General features: G+C 42.6%; 1 protein-coding gene across 2 annotated transcripts in view; it reads right to left on the bottom strand.

Moving 5' to 3' along the window:
• Window positions 1-628: 628 nt before the first annotated feature.
• The window catches only part of LOC124253236 (zinc metalloproteinase-disintegrin-like batroxstatin-3), a 50,903-nt gene continuing 32,391 nt past the window's right edge, over window positions 629-19,140 (bottom strand). For both annotated transcript variants that reach the window (XM_046686976.1, XM_046686975.1), the window contains 3 exons: window positions 8,481-8,591; window positions 8,175-8,222; window positions 629-2,085 (listed from right to left, as the gene is read on the bottom strand). In XM_046686976.1, coding sequence (XP_046542932.1) covers window positions 2,006-2,085; window positions 8,175-8,222; window positions 8,481-8,591 — 239 coding nt within the window. In that variant the 3' untranslated portion in view covers window positions 629-2,005. The remainder of the gene's footprint in view (window positions 2,086-8,174; window positions 8,223-8,480; window positions 8,592-19,140) is intronic.

A 19,140-nucleotide genomic window follows, 5' to 3' on the forward strand; every position in this document is an offset into this window, starting at 1 on the left:
GTCATATAAATACTCAATAAATACAAAATATTCACGTTCAAGGTACTACATAGATGTGTTCAGATCTTTTTCATCTTATCAATTTTCCATAAATGTCACTTTGACTAGCAGTCATCTAGTTTTCACTCCGAGATGACTGCTAAATGACAGTATGATATTGTTCCATGTTTACTGCAAGTGTCACAAGCTATGGTAATATTTGGATTTCGATGCAGTCAGACATTAAATCCGCATCATAATGTGAATCTTTGGATTTTACGCATCTTCAGTCACCTTGTATGTACTTCATGATGGTGAAACGATGTTATTGCGTTTGTAATCTGTGTGGTACTGTGGTACGGAACGACGTATTAAGAAGTGAAAGAGATCAAACTTGTTTATTGATTGTTTTCGCATACTTCAACATGCAGTGATAATCAATATTGACACACACACCTTATACTTTTGGCATGTTTGTGTTATATACTACTCACACTTTGCTAAGGATCACAAACATTCACAACTTTACTCAAACGTACATTTATAATTTGAAATTGAATCTTGAAATTTGAATTTAAAACTGGGTAAATAATAATATGGTAACCCCCTCATTAGGCAAATAGTCACTCTAATCTAACCTTATGCACTTGATAAATGAGTAACCATGAAAATGGTTTCCATGGCACCAATCAACCATTTTGCAAATCATGGAACGAGTCATTGACAAATAAACAACACATGTGAATAGCACATATAGGATCTACAATATGCAACGACATACTAAAACCTAGGATCCATGCTTAAAATAAGCTTAGGTATTTAAACCAAATTTGACCCCACATAATAGTTTTCTGTTGAATCTATGATATGATCCTTAGCAAAGTGTGAATAGTATATATCAATGAACCACGGTATAATCTAACAATGTGTGTTTACATGTATCACATTTCTTTAAATCATTAACTCTGCATGCGATGTACATCATCACAAAGTGTTATGCCGGAGACAGAAAACTATATTGTGTGCATCTTTTGGTCATCCTAACGACATGTGAACCATTGATTAAATCCAGTTCAAGTGCAAAAACACAGAATTCAGCCACAAGAACAATCCTATAAACCCAGATATCAGTGAATTAGCAGAGTTTTTGGTCAAGGCGATCTGTTGACCACCTCTAAATGCCCATTTGGCCAATGACTAGTCACATCAAATACTTACAAAGCAATATATGCTTTATAAGTTGCTATATATTGTGTGTGGGTAGTAATTACATTGTGCATGCATGCTTCAGAACAACCTGTTCCTTGTCTTGTGCAGATGCAGCTGGACATACAAATATCCATTTCTATCTGAACATGCTAGACCATGTTTTAGCAACCCTACATTCATGTTGCATAAGGAATTCAAAATTTGAATACTATCTGGATGATAAATTTAATTTTAAACGGAAAAACGTCAAATATTAATTCAAGAAATATATATCTGCAATCTTCACAAATTGTCAAACTTGTGAGGCATGCGGTGAGGGGAGTTTTTCTCGGACTTCCTGTCTTCCCAACGGATAGCAGGGAATACGCATGATGCATCTGACATTTAGGCAGTTTCCTGGACATATACCAGATCAGTTTGCGCACACATCCACAAGGAGACCGGAAATGTTATAGATTGAGATATTCGGAACGAGTTGACCCATGGTCACCTCGGTGTATATCATGTCAAAACACCAGCCGTAACACCTGATGAGCCTGGGTGGCCGCACTGTTTGACCAGATATCTGAAGTATGTGTCTCCGCTACATCACAGTAGACAGGTATACATCCATGCATTGTATAGACACACTGAAGATGCCTCTCCACTTCTGAAGACATCTGGCCATCATATAATAACAGGTCTACTATTTTTGCATTGTCAGAAGAAAAGATAATTCAAAATAATAAGATTTAACATTAGCAAAAACAAAGCTGAAACAAAGGGGAAGAAAAACGGAAACAAAGCTGTTCTTGACAACCAAAGCTTCAAAAGCTGGCTAGAGCAGAGGCCTCGGGGAACTTCTATTGGGTGCCTGCGGGAATTGTCTCCCTTCAAACTGCATCGGTTGATATGTGCCTGAAACAATGACCACAGTTGTGAATGCTTACCACCCTCCGACTATTGCAACTCCATCACTTCTTGGTTATCAGTCTTCTCTATTTTTATTTGGAACACATATCATCGCTCAATACTCTTATGTAATGTATGCAAACTGTGCCCTATATACAATGGCATACAATATTTATAACATGAACGTATTGAACTTCCACAAGGCAACGTTAAAAAGTATTAGTAGTAGCTGTGACCAAAGAGGTCATTTGTGTAAGGAAGGAAATAACACACATCCCTATTTAATGTAAGCAGATTGCGGAAAACTCTCACTGTTGGTTTACAATACACTATCCGCACTAAACACTATTACACTGCGGTATACACAGCACACTTTTCACTACACGCTCCGCACTAAACACTATTACACTGCGCACTACACAATGGGAATTATACACTGCACACTATTCACTATACACTCCACACTATTCACTACACAATGGACATTATACACTGCACACTATTCACTACATACTACACACTCCGCCCTACACACTATTACACTGCACAATACACAATGGGAATTATACACTGCACACTATTCACTATACACTATTACACTGCACAATGGGCATTACACACATCACACTATTCACTATACACTATCACACTGCACAATGGACATTATACACTGCACACTATTCACTATACACTATTACACTGCATAATGGGAATTACACACATCACACTATTCACTATACACGGCACATTGCACGCTGCACACTCCGCACTACACACTTTTACACTGCACACTACACAATGGGCATTATACACTGCACACTATTCACTACATACTACACACTCCGCCCTACACACTATTACACTGCACACTACACAATGGGCATTATACACTGCACACTATTCACTACATACTACACACTCCGCCCTACACACTATTACACTGCACAATACACAATGGGCATTATACACTGCAAACTATTCACTACATATTACACACTCCGCCCTACACACTATTACACTGCACACTCCGCCCTACACACTACTACACTGCACACTCCGCCCGACACACTATTACACTGCACACTCCGCCCTACACACTATTACACTACACACTTCGCCCTACACACTATTACACTACACACTTCGCCCTACGCACTATTACACTGCACACTCCGCCCTACACACTATTACACTACACACTTCGCCCGACACACTATTACACTGCACACTCCGCCCTACACACTATTACACTACACACTTCGCCCTACACACTATTACACTACACACTTCGCCCTACACACTATTACACTACACACTTCGCCCTACATACTATTACACTACACACTTCGCCCTACACACTATTACACTACACACTTCGCCCTACACACTATTACACTACACACTTCGCCCTACACACTATTACACTACACACTACACAATGGGCATTATACCCAGCACACTATTCACTATACACTACACACTCCGCGCTACACACTAGTACACTGCAAAATACACAAGGGGCATTATACACTGCACACTATTCATTACACTACACACTACACAATGGCCATTATACCCAGCACACTATCCACTTTACACTACACACTCCGCCCTACACACTATTACACTGCACAATACACAATGGGCACTATACACTGCACACTATTCACTACATATTACACTCTCCGCCCTATACAATTTTACACTGCACACTCCGCCCTACACTCTATTACACTACACACTCCCCTCTACACACTATTACAATGCACACTCCGCACTACACACAATTACACTGCACACTACACAATCCGCATTATACCCAGCACACTATTCACGATACACTACATACTCCGCCATACACACTATTACACTGCACACTCCACCCTACACACTATTACACTACACACTCCGACCTACACACTATTACACTGCACACTCCGCCCTACACACTATTTCACTGCACGCTCCGCCCTACACACTACTACACTAAACACTCCGCCCTAGACACAATTACACTGCACACTACACAATGGGCATTATACCCAGCACACTATTCACTATACACTACATACTCCACCATACACACTATTACACTGCACACTCCACCCTACACACTATTACACTGCACACTCCCACGACACACTTTCAAACTGCACACTCCGCCCTACACACTACTACACTGCACACTCCGCCCTAAACACAATATTACACTGCACACTGCACACTCCGCCCTACACACTACTACACTACATACTCCGCCCTAAACACAATTACACTGCACACTACACAATGGGAATTATACACTGCACACTATTCACTATACATCACATACTCCGCCCTACACACTATTACACTGCACACTACACAATGTGAATTATACAAAACACACTATTCGCTACATATTACACACTCCGCCCTACACACTATAACACTGCACACTCAGACCTACACACTACTACACTACACACTCCGCCCTAAACACAATTACACTGCACACTACACAATGGGCATTATACACTGCACACTATTCACTATACACTACACACTCCGCCATACACACTATTACACTGCACACTCCACCCTACACACTATTACACTGCACTACTCCACCCTACACATTATTACACTACACTCTCCGCCCTAAACACTTTTACACAACACACTCCGCCCTACACACAATTACACTGCACACTACACAATGGGCATTATACACTGCACACTATTCACTATACACTACACACTCCGCCATACACACTATTACACTGCACACTCCACCCTACACACTATTACACTGCACACTCCGCCATACATACTACTACACTACACACTCCGCCCTAAACAGAATTACACTGCACACTACACAATGGGCCTTGTAGACTGCACACTATTACACTACACACTACACAATGGGCATTATACGAAGCACACTATTCACTATACACTACACGCTCCGCACTACACACTATTACACTGCACAATACACAATGGGTATTATACACTGCACACTTTTCACTACATATTACACACTCCGTCCTACACACTATTACACTGCACACTCTGCCCTACACACTATTACATAACACACCCCGCCCTACACACTATTACATTGCACACTCCGCCCTACACACTATTACACTACACACTCCGCCCTAAACACAATAACACTGCACACTGCACTATGGGCATTATACACTGCACACTATTCACTATACACTACACACTCCGCCCTACACACTATTACACTGCACAATACACAATGGGCACTATACACTGCACACTATTCACTACATATTACACACTCCGCCCTATACAATATTACACTGCACACTCCGCCCTACACTCTATTACACTACACACTCCGCCCTACACACTATTACAATGCACACTCCGCCCTACACACAATTACACTGCACACTGCACTATGGGCATTATACACTGCACACTTTTCACTACATACTCCGCACTACACACTATTACACTACACACTCCAGAAAGGGCATTATACCCAGCACACTATTCACTACACACTCCGCACTACCCACGATGACACGCCACACTGCACAATGGGCTTTATACACTGTACACTACACACTCCGCACTACACACGATCACACGCCACACTACACAATGGGCTTTATACACTGTACACTATACACTACACACTCCGCACTACCCACGATGACACGCCACACTACACAATGGGCTTTATACACTGTACACTATACACTACACACTCCGCACTACCCACGATGACACGCCACACTGCACAATGGGCTTTATACACTGTACACTATACACTACACACTCCGCACTACCCACGATGACACGCCACACTACACAATGGGCTTTATACACTGTACACTATACACCACACACTCCGCACTACCCACGATGACACGCCACACTGCACAATGGGCTTTATACACTGTACACTATACACTACACACTCCGCACTACCCACGATGACACGCCACACTGCACAAAGGGCTTTATACACTGGTCACTATACACTACACACTCTGCACTACCCACGATGACACGCCACACTGCACAATGGGCTTTATACACTGTACACTATACACCACACACTCCGCACTACCCACGATGACACGCCACACCGCACAAAGGGCTTTATACACTGGTCACTATACACTACACACTCCGCACTACCCACGATGACACGCCACACTGCACAATGGGCTTTATACACTGTACACTATACACTACACACTCCGCACTACCCACGATGACACGCCACACTGCACAAAGGGCTTTATACACTGTACACTATACACTACACACTCCGCACTACCCACGATGACACGCCACACTGCACAATGGGCTTTATACACTGTACACTATACACTACACACTCCGCACTACACACGATGACACATCACAATGCACAATGGGAATTATACACTGTACACTATACACTACACACTCCGCACTACACCCGATGACACGCCACACTACACAATGGGCTTTATACACTGTACACTATACACTACACAATCCGCACTACCCACGATGACACGCCACACTGCACAATGGGCTTTATACACTGTACACTATACACTACACACTCCACACTACACCCGATGACACGCCACACTACACAATGGGCTTTATACACTGGTCACCATACACTACACACTCCGCACTACACCCGATCACACGCCACACTACACAATGGGAATTATACACTGTACACTATACGCTACACACTCCGCACTACACCCGATGACACGCCACACTACACAATGGGAATTATACACTGTACACTATACACTACACACTCCGCACTACACACGATCACACGCCACACTACACAATGGGAATTATACACTGTACACTATACACTACACACTCCGCACTACACACGATCACACGCCACACTACACAATGGGAATTATACACTGTACACTATACGCTACACACTCCGCACTACACCCGATGACACGCCACACTACACAATGGGAATTATACACTGTACACTATACACTACACACTCCGCACTACACCCGATGACACGCCACACTGCACAATGGGAATTATACACTGTACACTATACACTACACACTCCGCACTACACACTATTCCACTGCACACTGCACTATGGTCATTATACACTGCACACTATTCCACTGCACACTACACTATGGGAATTATACACTGCACACTATTCACTACATACTCCGCACTACACACTATTCCACTGCACACTGCACTATGGGCATTATACACAGCACACTATTCACTACATACTCCGCACTACACACTATCACACTGCACTATGGGCATTATACACAGCACACTATTCACTACATACTCCGCACTACACACTATCACACTGCACTATGGGCATTATACACAGCACACTATTCACTACATACTCCGCACTACACACTATCACACTGCACTATGGGCATTATACACAGCACACTTTTCACTACATACTCCGCACTACACACTATCACACTGCACTATGGGCATTATACACAGCACACTATTCACTACATACTCCGCACTACACACTATCACACTGCACTATGGGCATTATACACAGCACACTATACACTACATACTCCGCACTACACACTATTACACTGCACTATGGGCATTATACACTGCACACTTTTCACTATTCACTACACACTACACACTATTCCACTGCTTAGCTTAGTTATTTTGAAAAAGTATAAAGTAAAGTTTCTCAAAACTGAATTTCAGTCGCCAAAACAATAAACAACAATAAAGCTGTATTTTACAGATTCCGTTAGTCTTTTACAAATTGCATTAAAAATCGTTTTTACATTTTGCGTTAGGTGTTTACAGATTGCGTGAAAGATATTTTTTACATTTGGCGTTAATCATTTACATATTGCGTTATATTTTACGTTTTGCGTTAAGTTTTTACATATTGCGTTAGTTTTTACATATTGTCTTGATTTTACATATTGGGGTTGTACACCGTATAGATGTAATGTTTGAAGAAAAAGGGCATGGGTGTACATCCTAACACAGTTATGGGATATACGTTTGTGTTTCCCTGAAATATTCATAGCAGTCATAGCAAAGCATTAATATCTCACCTGATCCGCTGTCTCGTAGAAATTGTCTTGGTAAGGACTGCTCGGATCCTGTAGAAAGAAATCCAGACAGATACCCGTAATACTTGATATATTGTTGTCTGCTTTATTGTCGGTCTTGTTGTTGTTGTTGTTGTTGTTGTTGTTGTTGTTGTTGTTGAAAAGCTTATTTGGTTACATATTTAAACATATTAACGTATAACATAGAAATTATCATTCTGTATTTCTCTTAAAAAACGTGATCAAAACTCCGTTCTCATTTGCTGTTTTTCATCGTTACGGACTCGAATGTCAAATGTGTTAACTTACCTGATCCCCCCCAACTGCATGTTCCGCAGCACAGGTCGAGATTGTATGGGCAGTCAGTCTGGGGGATGAGTTTCGAAGTACACCAAGTGCTCTTGTCTCCATACTCACATCCTTAAACACACAGTCAACATTATGTCGTTGAAAGTATGACTGGACATTAACCTGCATTCATGGTTTAGTGTTTAACGGAGGCGGTGGGCTAGCCTAGTGGTTAAAGCGTTCGCTCGTCATCCCGAAGGCCCGTGTTCGATTCCCCACATGGGTACAATGTGTGCAGCCCATTTCTTGTGTTCCCCGCCGTGATGTTGCTGGAATATTGCTAACAGCGGCGTAAAACCATACTCCCTAACCCACTAGTGTGTAACGATTGTCTTATTATTAATGTTTCAATACCCCATTGGACACTCATGGTGAAGGTTTCGCCAACATAATCAGTACACTATAAGCTGGAAGTATGAGTACTTCCCCATCAAAGAGTATCACCAATGACACCCCGTGAGACAGCTGATGGTGAAGGTTTCGCCAACATAATCAGTACACTATAAGCTGGAAGTATGAGTACTTCCCCATCACAGAGTATCACCAATGACACCCCGTGAGACAGCTGATGGTGAAGGTTTCGCCAACATAATCAGTACACTATAAGCTGGAAGTATGAGTACTTCCCCATCACAGAGTATCACCAATGACACCCCGTGAGACAGCTGATGGTGAAGGTTTCGCCAACATAATCAGTACACTATAAGCTGGAAGTATGAGTACTTCCCCATCACAGAGTATCACCAATGACACCCGCGTGAGACAGCTGATGGTGAAGGTTTCGCCAACATAATCAGTACACTATAAGCTGGAAGTATGAGTACTTCCCCATCACAGAGTATCACCAATGACACCCGCGTGAGACAGCTGATGGTGAAGGTTTCGCCAACATAATCAGTACACTATAAGCTGGAAGTATGAGTACTTCCCCATCACAGAGTATCACCAATGACACCCCGTGAGACAGCTGATGGTGAAGGTTTCGCCAACATAATCAGTACACTATAAGCTGGAAGTATGAGTACTTCCCCATCACAGAGTATCACCAATGACACCCCGTGAGACAGCTGATGGTGAAGGTTTCGCCAACATAATCAGTACACTATAAGCTGGAAGTATGAGTACTTCCCCATCACAGAGTATCACCAATGACACCCGCGTGAGACAGCTGATGAGACAGCAGGTGCAAGAATGTAATGAGACACGTGGTATCAAAATATGGTGAGACACGTTGTGTGAGAATGTTGTGATACACGTGCTGTGAGAATGTGCGTGACACGGTTGTGACAATATGATGAGATACGGAGTGTGACAATGGAGTGAGATATGGGGTGCGACAATGTGAGACACGGTTTGTGACAATGGAGTGAGATATGGGGTGCGACAATGTGTGACACGGTTTGTGACAATGGAGTGAGATATGGGGTGCAACAATGTGTGACACGGAGTGTGACAATGGAGTGAGATATGGGGTGCGACAATGTGTGAAACGGTTTGAGACAATGGAGTGAGATATGGGGTGCGACAATGTGTGACACGGAGTGTGACAATGGAGTGAGATATGGGATGCGACAATGTGTGACACGGAGGTGACAATGGAGTGAGATATGGGGTGTGACAATGTGTGACACGGTTTGTGACAATGGAGTGAGATATGGGGTGCGACAATGTGTGACATGGTTTGAGACAATGGAGTGAGATATGGGGTGCAACAATGTGTGACACGGAGTGTGACAATGGAGTGAGATATGGGGTGCGACAATGTGTGACACGGAGTGTGACAATGGAGTGAGATATGGGGTGCGACAATGTGTGACACGGTTTGTGACAATGGAGTGAGATATGGGGTGCGACAATGTGTGACACGGTTTGTGACAATGGAGTGAGATATGGGGTGCGACAATGTGTGACACGGTTTGTGACAATATGAGATAGCTGGTATGACAATGTGTGATACGGTTTGAGACAATGGAGTGAGATATGGGGTGGAACAATGTGTGACACGGTTTGTGACAAGGTGGTGACACATGGGGTGTGGCATTGTGATGAGATAGGGTGTGACAATGTAATGAGATATGGAGTGTGAGAAAGTGGTGAGATACGGGGTGTGACAGTGTGATGAGATACGGGGTGTAAGAATGTGGTGAGATACAGGGTGTGAGAATGTGGTGACAAATGGGGTGTGACAATGTGATGAGATATGGAGTGTGAGAATGTGTTGAGATACGAGGTGTGACAATGTGATGAGATAGGGAGTGTGAGAATGTGGTGAGATACGGGGTGTGAGAATGTGGTGAGATGCAGGGTGTGACAATGTTTGACACGGTTTATGACAATGTTGTGACACACGGGGTGTGACAATGTGATGACAGATCTCGTGTGGTAATGTGGTGAGATATGGGGTGTGAAAATAAGATAAGATACGGGATGTGACAATGTGATGAGATAGTGGATGTGACATCCAGGGAACAGGGAGTCTATACTGAATACCACAGGGAACAGGGTGTCTATACTGACAATCACCGGGAACAGGGGATGTATACTGAATACCACAGGGAACAGGGGAAATATACTGACACCAACAGGGAACAGGGGATATACACTGACAACTACAGGGAACATGCAGTCTATACAGACAGCAACAGGGAACAGGGAGTCTATACAGACAGCCACAGGGAACAGGGGATATATACTGACAGCCACAAAGAACAGGGGATATATACTGCCAAGGCCCGGACTTTATATCACAGGGTCCTCTTAGCACTGACACCGGTGATAATCGTCTTTCGCCTACTCGGATTGAAACTGACAGTGAGAAAACAGACTTTTTGTGCTGGAACATAAATGGGTTGACTGAAAAGATTGATGATATCAGTTTTATCGATTATCTTCGTAAATTTCACGTCATATGTTTGATTGAGACTTTTGTAACCGATATCTCTTACAGTTGGTTGGATGGCTATGACATGTTTTATAGCCCTGCTATCAAATTGTCAGATCACGGTAGACTCTCAGGAGGTGTTTGCGTTTGCATCCACCATTCGCTTAGGAATAATTATAGACAATTAACATCTGATATTGATAATTTCATTTGTATCAAATTCTCAAAGGAATTGTTTTCACTTGACAAAGATATAAATTTGATGTGCACTTATATTCCTCCTATTGGTTCAGCGTACTATAAGTATATGAATCACAAATGTAATATTGAACAACTGGAGCAATATCTGCTAGCGAATCTCCATGACTGTGCTGAATGTCACACTGTTATCTGTGGTGATCTGAATGCCCGTACAGGAAAACAAAACAATGTGTCTCCTAGTCTTGATGATGATAATATGAATCATATATTCCAAGCGAGCGCTGATGATGACCACTATCCTATTGATGATCGTAATTCTCACGACACTGTTGTTAATAATTTTGGTAATCTGCTATTAGATTTATGCTATACCTTCAACGTGTTCATAGCGAACGGTAGAGTGTATGGAGACTCACAAGGGGAATATACGTTTCATGGGCAACAGGGATCAAGTGTCAATGACTATTTTATTGGTTCACCAGACTTTTTTCCAATTTATTAACTTGTTGAATATTGGAGACAGAGTAGACTCTGATCATTTACCATTAGAACTGACATGTCAATTTCCAAATATGAAAAACTCAAGTGATACAAACCATATTGATGATTATAAAGAAAAGATTGTTTGGAACGACGCCTGTTGCGAAATATATTTAGATAATTTGAAAAGTAAGACTTCATTTTATAACGACCGTCTCTTATCGAAACTTGAGTTCGATCTAAACGGAGCTTTAGATGAATTTGTCCATGTCATATTAGATTCAGCAGATTGTATGAAGAAAAAAGACTAAGCCGTTCAAGCAAAACTATAAAACACCCTTAAGTGACGAGTGTAAATCTGCGCGACGAGACGCGCGCAAAGCACTTAGAAGTTTTCGGTGTAGACGCTCAGAGAGAAACAGAAATTATTTTTGTAAAATGAGAAACAAATACAAAGCTTCATGTAGAAAATTCAAATCTAACCTCCGTAATCAAAGATTGAACAGATTGAATGATTCTATTCACAATCCTGCTATGTTCTGGAAACAAATTCGTTCATTTAGAAAGAGATCAAATCTTAAAAGTAATATTTCAAAATGTGAATGGATGACACATTTCAAGACAGTTTTTTTCTAATGATGCTGTTTTTTTCAAGCGATGGTTATTCCTTCGACGATGATATTATCTCTTCAAATGACTATGACACTGTTGATCAAATGATTTTGGAAACACAAATTTCAGTAGATGAGATAAAGAATGCTATAAATAACTTAAAGAGCGGAAAAGCAGCTGGTCCCGACAATATTATAATCGAAATGATTAAATGTTCTCAAATCGAGTTAATGCCCTTCCTCCATAAGTGTTTTAATACTGTATTTGAAAGTGGTTCGTTTCCAGAAAGCTGGTCTCGTTCAATTATCGTCCCTATACATAAAAAGGGGGCTCAAGAAAATCCAGATAATTACAGAGGCATATCTTTAATGAGTGTTATTGGGAAAATATTTACAACTGTTTTAAACAACAGAATCTCAAACTGGTCAAATCTAAGAAACTTAATTCCTGAATGTCAGGCAGCTTTTAGAAAAGATTATTCAACTACTGACCATATCTTTACACTATATGCAATAATACAAAAGTGTCTATCACGTAATAAACACAAACTTTATGTAGCATTTGTTGACTTTAAGAAAGCTTTTGACTCTGTGGATCGTTGTAAATTATGGCACTGCTTACGAAAGTCTGGTTTACAAGGAAAATGTATTCTATTTTAAAATCTATGTACTTGAATATTAAATCATGTGTTCGTTGTGGTGATGATCTCACTGATTTTTTCGACTGTCCCATGGGAGTTCGGCAAGGGTGTATTTTAAGCCCTGTATTGTTTTCCTTCTTTATAAGCGAACTGTATTATGATATTTCTAATGCAGGTAAACATGGTGTGCAAATGTTTCCAGATATGATTGAAATTTTATCCTCCTTTTGCCGATGATGTAATTTTAGTGTCAGATACTATCGTCGGTCTACAAAACCAACTGAATATTTTGGAACGTTATACAAATGAATGGAAATTATTTGTTAATTTTGAAAAACAAACATAGTTATCTTTAGAAGAGGTGGGCCTGTCGCCTCTAAAGAAAAATGGTTCTTGAGTGGCAAAATGTATCTATTGTTAATCAGTATACCTACCTCGGGCTATTGTTTTCCCATACCATGAACTTTAAAAAGAGTGTTATAGACCTGACATCACGAGCTAAGAAGGCTCTTATTAACGTTATGTCCGTTTCCCAGAATTTTGGAATTTTAACCCCGAAAATATATTTTAAATTGTTTGATGCACAAATCCAACCGATTATGCTTTATGGGTCTGAAATTTGGGGATATCAACGTCATGAATGTCTAGAGAAACTACACCTTTAGCATGTAAAAGGTTTTAAATGTAGCGCAAGCAGCACCAACTTGTATGGTTTATGGAGAATGTGGTAGATATCCGATATATATAAATTCACAAATCAGATGTTTAAAATATTGGTTAAAGATCCTTGGAATGCACGAACAAAGAATCCCCAAACTAGCTTATAACATGCTTGTACATTTAGATGATAGGGTAAGACAACATGGGCGTCTCATATTAGAACTCTTTTATTTTCACATGGCTTTGGATTTGTGTGGCTAAATCAAACAGTTGGTAATATCAATCTATTTCTTAAGCAATTTCGAGAACAATCTGTTAACATGTATTATCAAGAATGGCATTCCTGTCTAGACAACAGTTCAAGATACCAGTTGTACAGATCACATAAGAGCTTAATTCAACCAGAACTATATCTATCTGTATTGACATCTAGAAATACAAGACGCACACTTGTCAATTTTCGATTGGGCTTGTTAGACTTATCAGTAAATAAGGGCAGACGATTTTCAATAGAGAGACGTTTAAGGATATGTCCATTATGTAACTCGGCTATAGAAGATGAAATTCACTTCGCTTTTGTATGCCCACATTATGCTGATTTAAGAAAAAAATATATCCCAAATAATTACCTGTTAAAATATCCTAAATCTGCTTTTGCTTCCATTCTATCTTCCAAAAATGAAAATGTAATACGTAATCTTGCGCTTTATGTAAAACATGCTGTTTTCCTTAGAAGCAATATCTTATCTGAACTGTAATTTCTTTGTAAAATGTCTGTAACATGTGCTGTATATGTACTTGTATTACTTGTATATGGGCCGGAGGCCTTAAGTACAATAAATATCTTTGACTTGACTTGACAGCCACAAAGAACAGGGGATATATACTGACAACCACAAAGAACAGGGGATATAAACTGAGAGCCACAGGGAACAGGGAGTCTACAATGATAACCTCAGGGAACAGGGGATATATGCTTACAACCAAAGGAACAGGTGATACATACTGACAGATGGAACAGGGAGTCAATACTGACAACCACAGGGAACAGGGACTTCATACTGACATCCATAGGGAACAGAGAGTATATACTGACAGCCACAGGGAACAGGGGTAGATACTGTCAATCACAGGGAACAGGGGATACATACTGACAGCTAGAGGGAACAGGGCGTCTATTCTGACAACCACGGGGAACAGGGGATGTATACTGACAACCACAGGGAACAGGGGATACATACTGACAGATGGAACAGGGAGTCAATACTGACAACCACAGGGAACAGGGACTTCATACTGACATCCATAGGGAACAGAGAGTATATACTGACAGCAACAGGGAACAGGGTGTCCACACTGACAACCACAGGGAACAGGGACTTCATACTGACATCCATAGGGAACAGAGAGTATATACTGACAGCAACAGGGAACAGGGTGTCCATACTGACAACCACAGGGAACAGGGACTTCATACTGTCAACCATAGGGAACAGGGGATATATACTGACAACCACAGGGAACAGGGACTATATACTGACAGTCACAGGGAACAGGGGATGTATACTGACAACCACAGGGAACGGGGGATAGATACTGACAACCACAGGAAACAGGGGATGTATACTGACATCCACAGGGAACAGGGGATAGATACTGACAACCACAGGAAAGGGGATGTATACTGACAGCCACAGGAAACAGGGACTTAATACTGAAATCCATAGGGAACAGGGGATGTATACTGACAACCACGGGGAACAGGGACTTTATACTGACAACCACAGTGACAGGGGATATATACTGACAGCCACAAGGAACAGGGAGTCTATACTGACAACCACAGGGAACATGGGATATAAACTGACAACCCCAGAGAGCATGGGATATATACTGACAACCACAGGGAACAGGGGATATATACTGACAGCCACAGGGAACAGGGGATGTATACTGACAACCACAGGTTACAGGGAGTCTATACTGACAGCCACAGGTAGCAGGGAGTCTATACTGACAACCACTGGAAACAGGGGATGTATACTGACAACCACAGGGAACAGGGGATGTATACTGACAACCACAGGGAACAGGGGATGTATACATATAACCTCAGGGAACAGGGATGTATACTGACAACCACAGGGAACAGGGGATGTATACTGACAACCACTGGTAACAGGGGATGTATACATATAACCTCAGGGAACAGGGGATGTATACTGACAACCACAGGGAACAGGGGATGCATACTGACAACCACAGGGAACAGGGGATGTATACATATAACCTCAGGGAACAGGGGATGTATACTGACAACCACTGGGAACAGGGGATGTATACCGACAACCGCTGGGAACAGGGGATGTATACTGACAACCACTGGGAACAGGGGATGTATACTGACAACCATGGGTAACAGGGGATGTATACATACAACCTCAGGGTACAGGGGATGTATACTGACAACCACAGGGAACAGGGCATGTATTCTGACAACCACAGGGAACAGGGGATGTATACTGACAACCACAGGGAACAGGGGATGTATACTGACAACCACTGGGAACAGGGGGTGTATACTGACAACCACAGCGAACAGGGGATGTATACTGACAACCACAGGTAGCAGGGAGTCTATACTGACAACCACTGGAAACAGGGGATGTATACTGACAACCACAGGGAACAGGGGATGTATACTGACAACCACAGGGAACAGGGGATGTATACTGACAACCACAGGAAACAGGGGATCTATACTGACAACCACAGGGAACAGGGGTGTATACTGACAACCACAGGGAACAGGGGATCTATACTGACAACCACAGGAAACAGGGGATCTATACTGACAACCACAGGGAACAGGGGATGTATACTGACAACCACAGGGAACAGGGGATGTATACTGACAACCACTGGGAACAGGGGATGTATACTGACAACCACTGAGAACAGGGGATGTATACTGACAACCACAAGGGAACAGGGGATGTATACTGACAACCAATGGGAACAGGGGATGTATACTGACAACCACTGGGAACAGGGGATGTATACTGACAACCATGGGTAACAGGGGTGTATAGTGACAACCACAGGTAGCAGGGAGTCTATACTGACAACCACAGGGAACAGGGGATGTATACTGACAACCACAGGAAACAGGGGATGTATACTGACAACCACTGGTAACAGGGGATGTATACTGACAACCATGGGTAACAGGGGATGTATACTGACAACCACAGGGAACAGGGGATCTATACTGACAACCACAGGGAACAGGGGATGTATACTGACAACCACAGGGAATAGGGGATGTATACTGACAACCACTGGGAACAGGGGATGTATACTGACAACCACTGGGAACAGGGGATGTATACTGACAACCATGGGTAACAGGGGATGTATACATACAACCACAGGGAACAGGGGATGTATACTGACAACCACAGGGAACAGGGGATGTATACTGACAACCACAGGAAACAGGGGATGTATACTGACAACCACTGGTAACAGGGGGTGTATAGTGACAATCACAGGGAACAGGGGATGTATACTGACAACCACTGGGAACAGGGGATGTATACTGACAACCATGGGTAACAAGGGATGTATACATACAACCTCAGGGAACAGGGGATGTATACTGACAACCACAGGGAACAGGGGATGTATACTGACAACCACTGGGAACAGGGGATGTATACTGACAACCACAGGGAACAGGGGATGTATACTGACAACCACAAGGGAACAGGGGATGTATACTGACAACCACAGGGAACAGGGGATGTATACTGACAACCACTGGGAACGGGGGTGTATACTGACAACCACAGGGAACAGGGGATGTATACTGACAACCACAGGAAACAGGGGATGTATACTGACAACCACAAGGGAACAGGGGATGTATAGTGACAACCAGCAGGGAACAGGGGATGTATACTGACAACCACAAGGGAACAGGGGATGTATACTGACAACCATGGGTAACAGGGGATGTATACTGACAACCACAAGGAACAGGGGATGTATATTGACAACCACAGGGAACAGGGGATGTATACTGACAACCACAAGGGAACAGGGGATGTATACTGACAACCATGGGTAACAGGGGATGTATACTGACAACCACAAGGAACAGGGGATGTATATTGACAACCACAGGGAACAGGGGATGTATACTGACAACCACAGGGAACAGGGGATGTATACTGACAACCACTGGGAACAGGGGATGTATACTGACAACCACAGGGAACAGGGGATGTATACTGACAACCACAAGGGAACAGGGGATGTATACTGACAACCACAGGGAACAGGGGATGTATACTGACAACCACAGGGAACAGGGGATGTATACTGACAACCACTGGGAACAGGGGATGTATACTGACAACCACAAGGGAACAGGGGATGTATAGTGACAACCACAGGGAACAGGGGATGTATACTGACAACCACAAGGAAACAGGGGATCTATACTGACAACCATGGGTAACAGGGGATGTATACTGACAACCACAAGGGAACAGGGGATGTATACTGACAACCACAGGGAACAGGGGATGTATACTGACAACCACAAGGGAACTGGGGATGTATACTGACAACCAGGGGTAACAGGGGATGTATACTGACAACCACAAGGAACAGGGGATGTATACTGACAACCACAGGGAACAGGGGATGTATACTGACAACCACAGGGAACAGGGGATGTATACTGACAACCACTGGGAACAGGGGATGTATACTGACAACCACAGGGAACAGGGGATGTATACTGACAACCACAAGGGAACAGGGGATGTATACTGACAACCAAAGGGAACAGGGGATGTATACTGACAACCACAGGGAACAGGGGATGTATACTGACAACCACTGGGAACAGGGGATGTATACTGACAACCATGGGTAGCAGGGGATGTATACATACAACCTCAGGGAACAGGGGATGTATACTGACAACCACAGGGAACAGGGGATGTATACTGACAACCACTGGTAACAGGGGATGTATACTGACAGCCACAGGAAACAGGGGATGTATACTGACAACCACAAGGGAACAGGGGATGTATACTGACAACCACAGGTAGCAGGGAGTCTATACTGAC

The sequence above is a fragment of the Haliotis rubra genome, unplaced genomic scaffold (assembly GCF_003918875.1).
Source record: "Haliotis rubra isolate DU_JTF1 unplaced genomic scaffold, ASM391887v1 Scf536, whole genome shotgun sequence".
Lineage (NCBI taxonomy): Eukaryota > Metazoa > Mollusca > Gastropoda > Lepetellida > Haliotidae > Haliotis > Haliotis rubra.